The sequence below is a fragment of the Pezoporus occidentalis genome, unplaced genomic scaffold (genome assembly GCF_034315485.1).
Source record: "Pezoporus occidentalis ecotype Australia unplaced genomic scaffold, CSIRO_AGI_Poc_V1 ctg367, whole genome shotgun sequence".
Classification (NCBI taxonomy): Eukaryota; Metazoa; Chordata; class Aves; order Psittaciformes; family Psittacidae; genus Pezoporus; species Pezoporus occidentalis.
In genome coordinates this window covers 141,818-156,456 of record NW_026915669.1, presented here as the reverse complement: position 1 = coordinate 156,456, position 14,639 = coordinate 141,818, and the positions used below count along the sequence as shown (strand labels likewise).

The following is a 14,639-nucleotide window of genomic DNA, read 5'->3' as shown; positions in this document are numbered from 1 at the left end:
CTACGAGCCAGCAGTGCTCATCTGCTCAAGTGAAGCCTCCAATGGAGACACCACATGGCAGGTTTGCCATAAAAATAGGGACTGCAGGGTTTTCTCCTCTTATATGGTAGGAAGAGTTTAAAAAGCTGAACAGAAGAAGGCTTTAATAATCGTTTTAGTAATTTTCTTTCTATCTCAGCTTTCTTACTTCATTTCTAAGTTCTGGACGACGAGATCAGTGTGTCCCTCTCTTCTGCCCCTCCATCTGAGCTAAGAAATGGAAAACAAAGAGGGAGAAGACAGTGGATCCCTTTGTAGTTACCAGGAGCTTGGGGGTTTTATGAGCTCCCTTGCAGGGGGGTTGAATTATAGGTGTAGTGGCAGTATAGAACAGGTTAAGACCTAACAGTCCTGCTGAAATCAGGTCAGTACTGAGCAAAGGGTTTAGTGCTTGTTGTGATGTGCTCCTGTTGAGGAGTTGGAACTATCTGGAGAGTTCAGGGGAGGTTTCTATTCAGCCCTTGGCATGGGATGGAGGAGTGCTGGAGATCTTCATCCCCACAGCAGGATCCCAACAGTAAAGCAGCACTTTCATACTTCCCTATATGAAGGGAAGTATGAAAGCCTAAATCCCACCAAGGAGGGGGTCCCTCAGCCAAGCTTTGAGTTCTCAGGGGCACCACAGAAGCAAGCAATGTGCTTGCAAAAGAACATAAATCCCCCAGCAAAAGCTGAATTTTGGAAAACAGACCTTCTTTTCCAGAAATGTTGCCCAAATGACACTTTTTCACATTTAAACCACAAGCAATGCAGATTTCCCCCTGCATCCAGGACATACCTTCCTTCGGCCCAAAAATGCTTCTGCTCAGAGTCTGCTACCTGCTTTTTATTGAGGAGGAAGAGCGTGTTTTCCACACAGGAATGCAAGAAAGAAAGGAATAAAGATGGCAAATCCTTCATCTGCTTCCAGCTCGCCCATCACTGCACGAGAGAGGAGATGGACTCAGAAACAAAACAGGTTTCTTGTGACAGCAGTTACCATCCATACAGTTACAGGTGTCACATTTACAACTCCCAGACAGACCCACCTCTGTTCAGGGGCGTTTCTGGTGTTCTGGAAACTTATTCTGTTTTCCAGCCTAATTTTTAAGCAGTTTGTCCCACTTGTCCCCCTACCAAAGCGGTTCATTAACCAAATCACCACTCAAACTTTGCCTGGTTCTAATTTTGCTTCCTGTTTTTGCTGAAACCATCAGGTACCACAGATTTTGCTGAGAGTTCACCCTTTTTCGGCTAAACTGGCCCTGAGCATTGGATTTGCAACAGAAGCCCTTATGCCTTGCTCAAGCAAATCCAGGCCAGTAGCTGTTGGCATTCCTAAAAAGCCAAGTTCTTCCTTGCAAATCAGTTTATTCCAGCTTCTTGTGGATTAGATGGAGCTGATAAAGTTGGCATTACGAACCATTCGCAGATATTATCCCTTCCCTTGTCGGTTCTGGCCAAATCACAAGAGATCTGCAAAGGAATCTGGTTGCTCTTTCTCCCTGCCTCCTCTGCCAGCTCTTCTTGCCAGTTGGACCACTTGCCCGGTCATCCTCCCAGGAGTCAGCTTGGCAAAACTCCATAAGTAACATATTCCAAGCCAGATCCAATGTGGACTCTTTGCCCCAACCCAAACCAGACCCTTGCATCTCAAGATCTGTAAACCACCCCTTGCCATCCTCACTGTGGCTCTTCCCAGCCCCATCCCAAAACGCCCACCCCGGGATCAGCTTGGATGTGCACTAAAATCTGATGATGTGCACTAAAACATGATGTAGAGGTTGTAGCTATCCTCAGAAGTCCCTTTGTGCTTGGGGGTGCCGATGCTCAGGGAGCTCTGGCTGTCTCCACAACCCAGGATGTGTTTTTCCCTCTCCCTTGCTCATCCAGCGGTGGTAGAAGGAATCTTCCAGCAGATGTGCAACCTTTTATCAGCTCAGATGAGATGATAGGAGCACTGTGCTCTTGCAAATAACATCATTTGTCCAGTGGGCTCATCACAGGATGGAAGACACCACAGGAGGTAACTAAGGAGCAATGCAAGAGGATCTGTTTAATTCCTCCCACCTCCAAGCATCCCCAGCCTCCTCCTCCAGCTGTGATGAATCCGTAGGGAAGGATCCAGCCTTGTTTTGTGGCTTCCAGGGTGACGTTTCAGTCCAGCAAAGATTTAGGGCAGGAGAAGAGCGATTAGGTTGAGCCCCATCTATGTGTTGAGGGGGTTTCTACTTTGCAAGGAAATAAACTCAAGCAGTTAACTGGGGAATTAAGATTTAGCGCAGGCTGTGAGCAGCAGGCACGTATAGAGGAGACAGCTGTTAAATTTAGGATGTGACAAAGTCATGCGAGCACTAACTGGATTACTTGCATTTATTTGGGAATACTTATGTCTTTTATTATGCAACGTATAGATCACCATAATTCTGCTTTTCACTCCGACGGCGCGTCTCCTTCAAGCATCTTAGAGAGCATTACAAACAATTAAGCCTGCTGTGACTCTGTGCAGTGCTCAGCGTTACATCCGCTTTGTGGGTATCGAGTACGTTTCAGGTTGGGGATGGCTTAATTAATGTGATTGATTTTTAACACTTTCTGCACCGAAGCCCCAAGCTGCTGCTCTTCCTGGGCTGATCTTGCAGTCCACAGAGATGAATCGGTCCAGAAGTCTCTGGAGTGAGTTTGCCAGGGATGCAAATCCATTCATCCCCAAGGGATGGTGATTTTGACCCATTCTGGTGAAAAAATGGGAGGTGATGAGTGCTGGAGAGGGGAGCATGACCTGGGTAGTGGCTACATGTCTGCTTTACCAGCATAACCTCCCACTCTGCAGACACCTTTGTGTGCCCCCAGGACCCCTTGGAAGTGGCACAAGCTGCTTTTCAGTGATTCCAGCCTCCTTCCCTGTCAAGCAATGGCAGATAACTGCCTCCAGCTGCATCTCCAAGGAGGAGTTTAGGAAGGCACTGTTTAATCTTGCCTGCTGAGTTTGGTTCAGATGCTCTCAGACGTTATCAATCCTTTGTATCAGGCCAGCAGGGACCAGCAGCCGGCTCTATAAATGTGCTGCAGCATGGGTGGAACAGTCCCTTCCCTGAGCAGTTTTCAGTCCAAGGAGATGGTGGAGGGATAAATGGACGGAGGATCTTTGGGAGCCAACATCCAGACCACCGAGAAGCTCCTGTGGAAGATGCCAGCTAAGGTTTCAACAACCTTTCAGAGTCAGCATCTTAATTTTAAGCCTCAGGTGGCACTGGGGTGGTTCCAACTGAGCACATTAGGAGCAGTTCACGCCTCCTCTCCCAGCAGTTTGCTGCACTGAGCATCCCTGGTCCTCCTGGGCGAGCTGAGCTGAGATACCTGCCAGGGGATGGGGCTGTACCGTGCTTGTCCACTCCTCCAGCTCTGCATGAGTGTTGAGCAGAGTGAGTGCTGGACCCAGGGTGGGTATAAAAAGCCTTAAACCCAATTTTTGGTTGCAATTGTCACAGGGGACCCGCAGGACCTGTAACAGCATCACCACCGCCCCACTGCCACCTTCAATAGCTCTGTGAGAACAGGTTGTCTCTGCTCCCTCAGCTACTCCAAAGCAGGCAATTTATACACGTAAAGCACTTATTGGAACAAAGACAACTTGTCAGCACCTGAAAACAGTTGACAGGTCAGCTCCAGGAACAGGGACCGGGCTCAAAGGGGTGACAGCACACAGGCGCACGCGCACCCGGCTCCGTATCCCTGTGGGCTGCACGGTGCAACGGCGGGTGCATTACTAGCCCTATTTTCCATTTATAGGAGCTCGTCAGAAATGGCACTCCTCTCCGAGCAGATGTCGAAAAATTAGGGGGAATTCAGAGAGTGGCAGAGGAAAAGGAATGATTAAAGGAGATGGAGGGCCTGATTTTGGAGGGAAAAGAAATCAGTGGAGCTATTTATAACGCTGCCTGCACAAGGGTGGGTAGGAACAGGCGTTTATAAAGTGCCTCCATAGCTCAGCTAAGCGGAAGGGGCAAACCAGCCTCAAAAAGGATGTCTGCAGGAACACTGCAGAGGGGCCAGATAGCAGAGTGTAGATCCTGAGTGGTGGAACATTGTCCAACATGAGCGTCTGGGGAATTGCCGGTAATGGGTGAGTGCAGGGGACAGTCACACATCCAGATGAAAAACAACGTCCTGGTAACAGAACCACAGAACCACTGAATCACAGAATCCATAGGGTTGGAGGGATCTCTGGAGATCGTCTTGTCCAGCCTCCCTGCCAAGCTCTGTTAAGGGGTGGTAGAGGTGGTACTGATGGCAAGACCCCACTCCTACCTCTGCTCTTGGTGACACTTGCATTTACTTCCATGCAAAACGTGGTGGGGGTGGAAATGTTCACTTTTTCATCCCAAACAAATTCTTTTTTTTTTTCATTAAAAAGCAACCAACAACAGCTTTAAATTTGGGTCTTCAGGCCCAGGGCCTTGCGGGAAGATGCACACAGAGATTGTCTGTCAGGCAGGGATGTGTGGAGGGTACCAGCCTGTTTTGGGTCGATGCATCCCCAGGAGAGCATCCTGCCCCTATTTCCAAACAACCTGGGTGATTTGCAGGCTGAGAAGCAGCTCATGAACACGTTGTTGCAGCATCACCAGTTCCCCAATGAGCCCCAGCTACTGGTGGTGGCTCCTCTGCCACAGTGAATGGAACAAAGGGGTTTCATGGGGGGAGTTTGTGCTTCTCCGTGCCTTGGTCTTCTAGGGAAGCTGCCTAACGTGGTCCTTGTCTCTCTGGTTGCCTTGCAGGACCTCTCACTCCAGGGCCAAGGCAGAGGCGGCTGTGACAGCGGCGCAGAAAGCTCAGGAGGAAGCACGGATCGCCAGGATCACTGCCAAAGAGTTTTCGCCTTCCTTCCAGCACAGGGAGAACGGTCAGTGCATGTCCCTGCTCTGCCTGGCACCATGGACGGGGCTTCGGCACTGTGCCACTCTCTGCCCCACTCAGCCCTGCGGAGACCCCAACCCTCCCAGGAATGACCCAAGACACCCTCAATCTGTGCCTGCAGTCCGTGGTCCTCACTGGGACTCTCTGGGTGGGAAACTGCCCCAAAACACCCGTTTTCAGGGGTTTTAGCACAAGGTTTTTGGTAGCCAATACTTCCGCCCTGTGCAGTCCTGTTGTTACAGGAATCTCCTCTTTCCACACCAAAACACACCCATTTTTTTAATTCACAGCCTTTGATGGTTGCACAGAAAAATCCCAAATGCAAAGACAAATGTTCCGAGGGTGGTCACTGATTTTACCCCCATGGCTCTTATGGTTCCTGGTTTCCCATGCATGGGTAGCTAATCCTTCACTTAAGTGTACAAATCAGTTGCAATGGTGTTGGGGAAATGTGTGTTTGAGGTGTGCCTGGTGGCTCTTCCTTACCTCCATCACCTTCGACGTTTCTTGCTGGTTTGGCCTAATTTTCACTCATGGACAAGAGGCTCAGGCTCACCAAAGGCTCAGGGAGGAGGAAGCCAAAGCAAAGCCATGGGGTCTGTGCCCGGCGGGTACAGAGGGTGGATTCACCCCATGAAGGCTGTGCCTACCCAGAGGGGCTGCTGCAAGTGGGAGTGGAAAGCTCCAAGTCCCTACAGCAATGATTAACACAGTAATTAATCCATATGAATGGCTTTATTCAGAAGTTTTCCTTGCACGGAACCCTCATTAGGAGGCGTCTATCATTATTTTCTCCCCCTTCCAGCTCTCTAACTGAAGATTACTCATTCGGTTTAATTGCTCAAGGGCCTGGCGCTGGTGACTCACGTTGGTGCCATTCCCTGAGGCCAGGGAAAAGGGCTCATTGCATCCTTTGGACCAGCCAGCCCATGCACAAGTCCTCACCTCACCGCAGTGGCTGCAGGAGAGTGGCTGGGAGCATCCCATGGCTCAGCAGCGATGAGCCAGACAGGGGCTGAGGTCTGGCTCCAGCCACGAACCTGCCTGGGGTGGGTGTTAGGGGTAGAAAACCCTCCTCCAGGACATGTCCAGATGCAGATGGGCATTTGGGGGGCTCAAGCATCCCCCTGGCAGAGGATGCAGAGCCCCACACAGCTCTCTGCTCGCTGGTGGAAGGCGCAGCTCTGTTCAAACACCCCTTGGCATTTCTCCTCCTGCAGAGGTCCAATTTGTGTATCAAGATCTGAGATTTTTCACAGGGCTGCATGGTCCCAGGGGCTTCTTCAGCCCTGAAATATTCCTCATCTCCATTTCCTCTTGCCAAGAGACTTTTTGCTGGTTTTAAATCGCCTCTTGGAAAGATATTTTTAGGTAATACATTTTTTACTAGCTTCCAGACAGGGACATGGTGCTTGACTTGTGCTGGGGCTTGTTTCTGATGCTCGTGTCTGGGTGGGTTGTGTGTGAGTGAAGGGGGGGGGGAAGGAGTTTCCACTTAGAGCGCATTAAAAAACAAACACACCATCCAAGATGAATTGGGAAACCTGGGAGCACCCAAGACCAACTCAAGCAGATAATAACTGTGAGCAGCCACATCACCCCACAGACCCCATAACCTCAGGCTGGGGGAGCTGCAGCAGGGAGGGGATGAGTTGCCACCACACTGCATGGCCTTTCAGGGGCTGTATATGCCCACCTTGCACAGTGCTGCAGGCACTGCCTGCCGTCCTCCTTGCTCAGCATCATGGATGCTGGATGTACCCATATTGCACAGCACCATGGCTGCTGGACATGCCCATCTTGCAAGGTTTTGTGGGTACCGTGTGCCACTCACCCTCACAGCACCACAGGGCATTTGATGCCCACCTCACTGTCTGCCCCGCAGGCATCCTGGTCCAGATCATCCCTGCAGCACAGCCCCTGTTTGAAGAGATGCAGACTCCAAACCCACAGGCAGTGGCTCCAGCAGCCCCAGACATGCCACAGCAGTGCTGCAAGGCTTGTACCTGTACAAAACAAAAACAACCATGCTCAGTTCCCTGCATGCCCTGTGGTTTTCCATCTCTGTCTGTGGGGGGGATCATCCATATCCCCATCATGCTCCCCATGGTTGTGCATCCCTGGTGCTGGCTCTGCCAGGTGCCAGCTGGGTCAGCCCATGGGCTGGATGATGCTGGTGAAGTGACTCCCCAAGGAGCTCAGCACTGCTCCCAGATCCCATACATGGGTCCTCAGGGGCATTGAAGATGCTGTGGCCAGGCACGGCTGCCTCAGTCCTGCTGGAAATCCAGATTTGGTGCTCTGCATCCTCCTTCGTGCTCTCACAACCGTTCTTCCAGGAACATCACGTGCTCTGTGACTAATTTTAGCTCAGAATAATTGTTGCACATCCTCGGGTGTCGAAAGCTGGCAAGACGGCACCATGCATCTGTCAAATTCCTCCGCAAGGAAATGCCTGCATCCCTGTAGAGCTCTGGGGCTGGAGGGGCAGCTGTGCCATAGCGTTGCCACCCAGGGCTGCAGAAGTCAGGGAATTAACCCATGGAGAAGCAGATTTAGCTCAGCTCGTTGCAGTTGTGGGTGGGAAAGATTTAGGATGTGAAGGTGCTTAAGAAGGTGGTCCCTCGTGCAGGACTCCAGGATGAGGATGCTGGAGCATCATTGGGCTCTCCTGCCTCCATCGCTGGACTCAGGGGACCAGGGGTCAGTGCGAAAGCACAGGAGCAGCGGGTGTTTTGTGGCTGGTTGTGCTGTTGGAGCTCAGCTTTGGGGTCGTTTGAGCTGGTGGGAAGCTTTCAAATCCCTGCAATCCCAGCAAGAGTCCTGGGGACCTGAACTGGGGAAGATCGGTCAAAGTCTGGGACACCCCAAGTCTCGGGTGAGCCCGTTTCAGTAGTTTACAGCTTTCTCATAGGAAGCCATTTATCCCCTCCCTGCCTCAGTTTCCCATCTGTGGTATTAGAGGGTGGCTGGAACAGGAACTTCTGAACAACACCCACAAAAACAAGTCTCTATTTTTGCCCTGAGACAGTTATTCTGTGTGAAGGCGGAGGGGGTGAACTGCACCTTGGTCCTCATGACAATTTCCCACTAGTACAGGGACTGCCTGGGGGCTCCAGATAAATCCCTGGAGGCAGATAAACAGGAATGAAGGGAACAAACTAAGAGTGAAACAGGAGTGTTGTCCCCAGACTGATTTTTCTATAGCAAATAGTACCAAAAACCTTGACAGTCATTAGGAAACAATTTCCCATTGAGAAATTGCCTCAATAGGAAATTTCCAAGCAGCCTTGTTACTTTTTACCTCCCCTGCAAGTGGTTCCATGGGGACATCCATCTGCATGTTCCCAACATTCCCTGGGTGTATCCAGACCACGGCATGGTGGGACATGGGGACAGCACATGCCAGCAGTAGCAGCAGCACCCGCCCAAGAAGATGCGATAGAGAAAATTGCTTAGCAGAATTGTGGAGAGCTTCTGAGCATGCACTTTTAAACCACAGTAATAAACTGAGATCTTCCTTTTAGAGATTCATTTCTTGCCAAGCCATAGCAATTGCAATTAGATGCATTTCAGGGGCATTAGGCAGTTAATGTATTTATCAAATTGTTCACCTAATTTCGCATGGGTTTAGCTGGAACAACTGTGCCTTGAGAGGGTAAAAGAAGAATTAATGCTATTAGTTTGTACCCCCTTGAAATACTTCAGTATAAGCAATGTGTTTAATGCCAGATGCTCACCTCCTGTTTGAAACCCTCTCCGAGTCCCTGTCTCCAGGGAGATGCTATCTTAGGGGTGCTCTGGGCTCAGAAAGGATGAAATGCATTCTGTACTGATTATTGAACACGCACAGCACCGAACGTGCTACCTTGCTCCTGCCTGAACACGAGAGGCACAGCCACCCATGTGGTTTCCACCGCATCCAGCAAGGAGGGCTGCATGGGGAAACATCCATGTCCTCCTCGTGTGTCCAGGGCAGGAAAGCTGTTTGATATATGGCTTGGGGGGGGATTTTATGGGAGGATTTATTTTAATGGGAGGCTCTCACATCTGCATGGATGAGGCCATCTCCCAGTGTAAACATGCAGGTGAGATTCTCTTTACCTCCCAGCTGCAAAGCCAATGTGTTTCCCATCCAGGGAGAGGTGTGAAGGCTGTGGGCAGTGAGCTGGGCACGGGGTGAACCCAGCAGCACCCAGCACACACATGCACACAGGGCACAGGGTGAGCCATGGGTTCATCTCACATTTCCCCTCTTATGCTCGCGTGGGAACTGATGGAAAAGGGTGATCTCCAAAAATCACCTTAACACCCTTAGTGGGCTTAGAGTGACTGCTTAATGTGGAGCAGCACAGGATGCTTTCACACAGGGCTGCAAGCTGCCCATCCCTGCAACCTGCCAGGGAAAGCAGGGTTATAGAGCCCTACAGAGCTATAGAGCTACAGAGAAGCGGCAGGGCACAAGGCTCTCAGCAGCTCTGCATCATAAGCAGCTTCCCCACCTTGCTGGGGCTGTGGTTCTCCTATGCACATCCCCAAGCAAGCAGGGCACCCACTAGCAGCAGGGGTGGTGAGAACTGTGGAGGCTAAAGGTGTTTCCTAAAAGGCTTGGTAGCCCTTAGGTTAACAGCAGTGGAGAATCGCATCGTTAGTGCAGAATGCATCTGTCTTGACAATGCCTGCAGCGGATGCAGAACTGTTTCCCATGCTGCAGAGCTGTGGATGCTGTGGTGACAGCAGGATTGGTGTAAAACCAACAATGCCTTTTCTCTCAGAAAAATCTGTGTGTTGAGCTCCGCTGCTGCTGTCCTGATCTTGCCTTGCGGTTCTCCTGCTGTCCAGCACTCCCAGCCCTATTCTCTGCCATGAAAAACCTGGTGGGTGCCCACAGAACAGAAATAACCCTGTTGCATTTCTCTCTCCCTCTCTTTTTCCCTCTCGATGACTGCACCAAAAGGGCTCGAATGCCAGAGACCGAAGCGCCAGAACTCGAGCGATGACATTGAGGTCCTCTCCACCGGGACGCCTCTCCAACAAGAGAGCCCCGAGTTGTACCGCAAAGGGACCACCCCGTCCGACCTGACTCCGGATGACAGCCCGCTGCAGAGCTTCCCTGCCAGTCCCTCCTCCACGCCGCCCCTGGGTCCTTCCTGCAGGAACAAGAGCGCTCACTTCTCCAGGCAGGTCTCGGTGGATGAAGAGAGGGGTGGGGAGATCCAGATGTTGCTGGAGGGACGCGGAGGGGATTACTTGCGACCCAACAGCTGGAGCGAAGAGAAGGTCGGTGGGACTCGCGGCATGAGAAGCGGGATGCTGCGCAGCGGGCAGATGGGGTCAGCCTCGGTCCCTGAAGACTACAGAGGTCGGAGTGGAGGACACAAACATTCGGCCTCCAACCACAAGCAAAGAGAGAGGTGGACAGATTCCCCAGCCACAGTTTCATGGACTTCCCACCACAGGTCCCACAACCACAGCTCAGGGAGCTCCAAACTGCTTGAGCTAGAAGAGGAGAAGATGAGCAATTACGAGATGGAGATGAAGCCCCTCATGAGGATGGATTCTTATATGCAAGAGATTCACACCCAAAAAAGACACTATAGCAAAGGAGGACCCTGCAGGAGCATGGCTGATGACCACCGTGGGGAAGACCGGGGCTACGGGGTTCAGAGACTGAGGTCTAAGTCCCAGAACAAAGAGAATTTCAGGCCAGCTTCCTCTGCAGAACCCACGGTGCAGAAACTGGAAAACCTGAGATTCGGGGACAAAGCTGAACCTCGGCTACTAAGGTGGGACTTAACCTTCTCCCCTCCACAGAAATCTTTACCTGTTGCACTAGAATCTGAAGAAGACAATGGGGATGCTCTCAAATCCAGTACGGTAAGTAGGTGAAACTGTGTGTTGACATCAACGCAATGCAGAGCTGTTGTGGTGGTGGACCCCAAAGTTGCAGTGGGTTTGTGCCTTGAATCCCTGCTCATCCCTTCTCCCATCCTGCATAATGGTGTGTGCTGGAAGGGTTTTCTCTGCACAACATCCTGGTGGGAGCTGCAGGAAAGGTGTTGGTGATGCTTCCTGGTGGTTTGGTTATGGCAACAGAACTTCTTGCTGGCCCAAGAGCATGGCATGACCCTGTTGCAACACCAGTGCTTAAATCGTGGTATCTGGGCACTGTGTGAACCTCCCATGGCTCTCAGTCATTCTGCTGCTACATGATGGCACTGCCTGCTGAAGCAGAGGCCTGACCCAGGTGAAGAAGAGAGCCATGGCCACGGAGCAGGGGACATTGCAAAGTGGTTGTGCTCCTGAGCTGATCGCTGCTTGGGTTTCCTGTGCTGATCTGCGTGGTGCAATACAGCTCAGGGGTTTTTGGTGTGTGGATGTGAGCCAGGAGGGGGGATGCAATGCGAAAGGGTCTTGGCAAACTGCAGACAAGAGGATGCAATTTAGGAAGGACACCAAGGCAGGGAAAGCAATGCACAAGCACAGCAAGGGTAGTGGGCTATTAGAGCTCTGCAGATCAGGGTGACAGAGATTACAGCCAAACATCAGTCTGTGCTATCTATACCTATACCTATATATATATAGCTATACTATTTATGTCGGTATCTGCACCTCTACAATCTATATACTATACTATCACTCCACTGTGAGGAGCACAAGCACACTTTCTAAGCAGGGGCATAGCTTGTGGGACTCAGAGGGTAACCTTTGTGAGAAATCCAGTCCCGAGCTCCTTGCTTTGGGATAGACAAGGACATGTTGGGCATTACCAACTGCCTGCTGGAGGTGTGCAGTGTAGGGAAGAGGAGACAGCAATCTTCAAACACATAAGCAGCTGCTGAAAAGTGGAAGGGAATAAACCATTCTCAATGAACTGTATTGATGGGCTTACATTCAAGTGTTAGAGGCAGTGGTTACCCGTTAGCCATTACTAGTGAGCTGGGACTTCACCTGGAGTATTGTGTGCAGTTCTGGTGTCCTCAGCATAAAAAGGACATGGAACTGTTGGAGGAAGTCCAGAGGAGGCCACGAGGATGATCAGGGACTGGAGCACCTCCTGTATGAAGACAGGCTGAGAAAGTTGGGGCTGTTCAGCCTGGAGAAGAGAAGGCTGCGTGGAGACCTCAGAGCAGCTTCCAGTGTCTGAAGGGAGGCTATAGGGATGCTGGGGAGGGACTCTTCATTAGGGACTGTAGTGATAGGACAAGGGGTAACGGGTTAAAACTGAAACAGGGGAAGTTCAGGTTGGATATAAGGAGGAAGTTCTTTCCTGTTCGGGAGGTGAGGCACTGGAATGGGTTGCCCAAGGAAGTTGTGAATGCTCCGTCCCTGGCAGTGTTCAAGGCCAGGTTGGACAGAGCCTTGGGTGCCATGGTTTAGTGTGAGGTGTCCCTGCTCATGGCAGTGGGTTGGAACTTGATGGTCTTAAGGTCCTTTCTAACCCAAACCGTTCTATGATTCTATGACAATAAATTGCCAGGGGAGGCCGTGGTGGCAGGGAGGGAGGAAGTGATCTAAAACCTGGTTGGACATCTGCAGCTCAAATATAACTTGGTCAGAGCTGAACCTGCCTTGGGAGAAGGCTCAGCTGTGTGATTTTCAGACCCTTTGCAGGCCTGCTTTTTGATGACTCTTAGACTTACATTGAGAGCACTTGTTCTCCCCACTGGTTTGCTGTTGCTAAAGGAGGTGATGGGGATCTGATGGGAGCAATGGGGAAGCCACCACCGTGCCAAACTGCCTCTTGTCAAGTGCCCAACACAGGAGGGATCCTATGGTGCTGAATTTCCCCCAGCCCAGGCCATACCTACTCAGGCAAAAGAAAGTCTGTAACTCTCAGATGGTGACATGTCAGGCTCTGGCAGAAGATAGGAGCTAAATCTCCTTGTCAGGGCAGCAGAAGATGACGCTTGGTTGTTTGGGAGACAGGGATCATGAAACTGAAACTACATTTATCAGTTATGCTGAAATTTTGGGGTAGAAAGCATCATTCTCTGTAATGTATCATCACCGCTGACACCCCTAAAGCATCCCTGCTCCTCCAGACGCTGGCAGAGCAAAGGTATCAGCACCTGCAGACGAGGAATGAGAGCAAATGGGTGGGGAAAAGGAGGGAGCGGGGACATCCGCAGCCGTGAGCACCCGGGATGCAGGGGGGACTGAACTACAGATCTGCTGTGGTTTCCCTGCTGTGGCTGTGGATAAATCACCCCCGCACAGAGCCCTGTAGCTTTCCGGCTTCCTATTCATCCTGCAGGCTGCAGCGCAGGCTCGGAAGCACCCACACGGCATTAGGGAAGAGCTGAACACAGTGTGTTTGTTGGGGGACTGCACTGTAGGACACACAGTGAAGCCAGCCCTGAGCACACACCACTGAGCAAACCAGCGGGTGCTGAGGCCAGACCAGGCTGTCCTTCCCTGCTAGAGCAGATGCCTGTGAAACACCAGAGGAATGACAGGCAGCATTAGGAGCCTGACAGGCTTCCAGAGGGGAAAAGCAGCAGCAGTAATTGCACAGACATCAACCCTGTTGAAGTCTGTGGGACTCACAGGTGGTCCAGCACCTCTCATGATGTGACCTTGCGTGGCAGCAGGGAGCTGGGACAGACGCAGGTCCCAAAGGAGGGATGGAGCCACCATTTCTCCTTGCTGAGAGCCACACATCCCTTGGGGAGATCACTGGTGTGAGTGGCACCGATGTCCCTCCCCACCCAGCCCAAGGCAAGCAGACCCCAGCCTGCACATACATAAACCTCCCACCCAATGAGGTGGGTTTGAGCTGGAGGTAAATATCCCCTAATGCAACATAACATTAATGGCTCTTCCGAGTGAATCCCAGGCACTAATGAAGGGTCACAGCCTGCATGGAAAGGCACACAGAAAAGCCATTAGGATGCACATCATACTTTTAAAGTGCTATGGCTGTGGAGCAGCATGTTCAGTTTTCTCACATTCATAACCGAGGGTGGAACAGATGGCGAAGGTTTGGGAGGAAGCTAATGTAATACAGAGGAAGAGATAATATGTGGATTTAAATAACCTACAATGCCAGCAACAATTTGTTCTAGCAAGAATTGCACTGTGCTAGCAGGGTTTTGTTCCAGTGGCCTGGCAGAGAGGGGTGGTTGGAGAGGAGCAGGGGAAAGAGGTGTAGGAGAGCAATGGGGGATGCAGTGATTTGTGTTCCTACCTCCTGCCTAGCACTGTGAGCCTGCCTGCACCCACCAGCAAGGACCTGAGGGCATTTCAAACTTCAATGAGCATGAGTCCCTGAGGAAGAGGAGACGAAGGCTAAAGGGAAGGATTTACCCCACAGCCCCCACATCCACCTTCCTTGGTGTGCACTCGGTGACACTGCACACACGGATGCTTAGCCCTGCGACAGAACCACTGCATCCTCATGCTCTGGGTCTTTCCACACAGAATTAAGTCTCTCCAGCTTCCCAAAATCCCTATTTCTTACTCTATCCCAAGACAGCCCTCCTCTTTGGACTGCCAGCAGCTCCCAGGAAGGGCTGGCTGTGTGTATGCGTGTGTGTGCACATGTGTGTGCCCACGCTGCTTCAGCTTGCATGACAGCCTGCTTCCCTGTGATCCACAGCACTGCCATCTGCGATGCTGCTCCTTGGAAAGGGCATTTCTCATCTCCCAGACAGCTGGGCTGCTTCAGAAAGGTGCTGCCAAGGAATGGGAAGGATGCT

General features: G+C 51.4%; 1 protein-coding gene across 2 annotated transcripts in view; it reads left to right on the top strand.

The window, feature by feature from the left end:
* JPH3 (junctophilin 3) overlaps positions 1–14,639 on the top strand; it is a 56,089-nt gene that overhangs the window by 32,197 nt on the left and 9,253 nt on the right. The window contains exons 3-4 of one of the 2 annotated variants that reach the window (XM_062631089.1): positions 4,800–4,924; positions 9,896–10,815. In XM_062631089.1, the coding sequence (XP_062487073.1) occupies positions 4,800–4,924; positions 9,896–10,815 (1,045 nt within the window). The remainder of the gene's footprint in view (positions 1–4,799; positions 4,925–9,895; positions 10,816–14,639) is intronic. The other variant, XM_062631090.1, reaches the window with a different exon arrangement.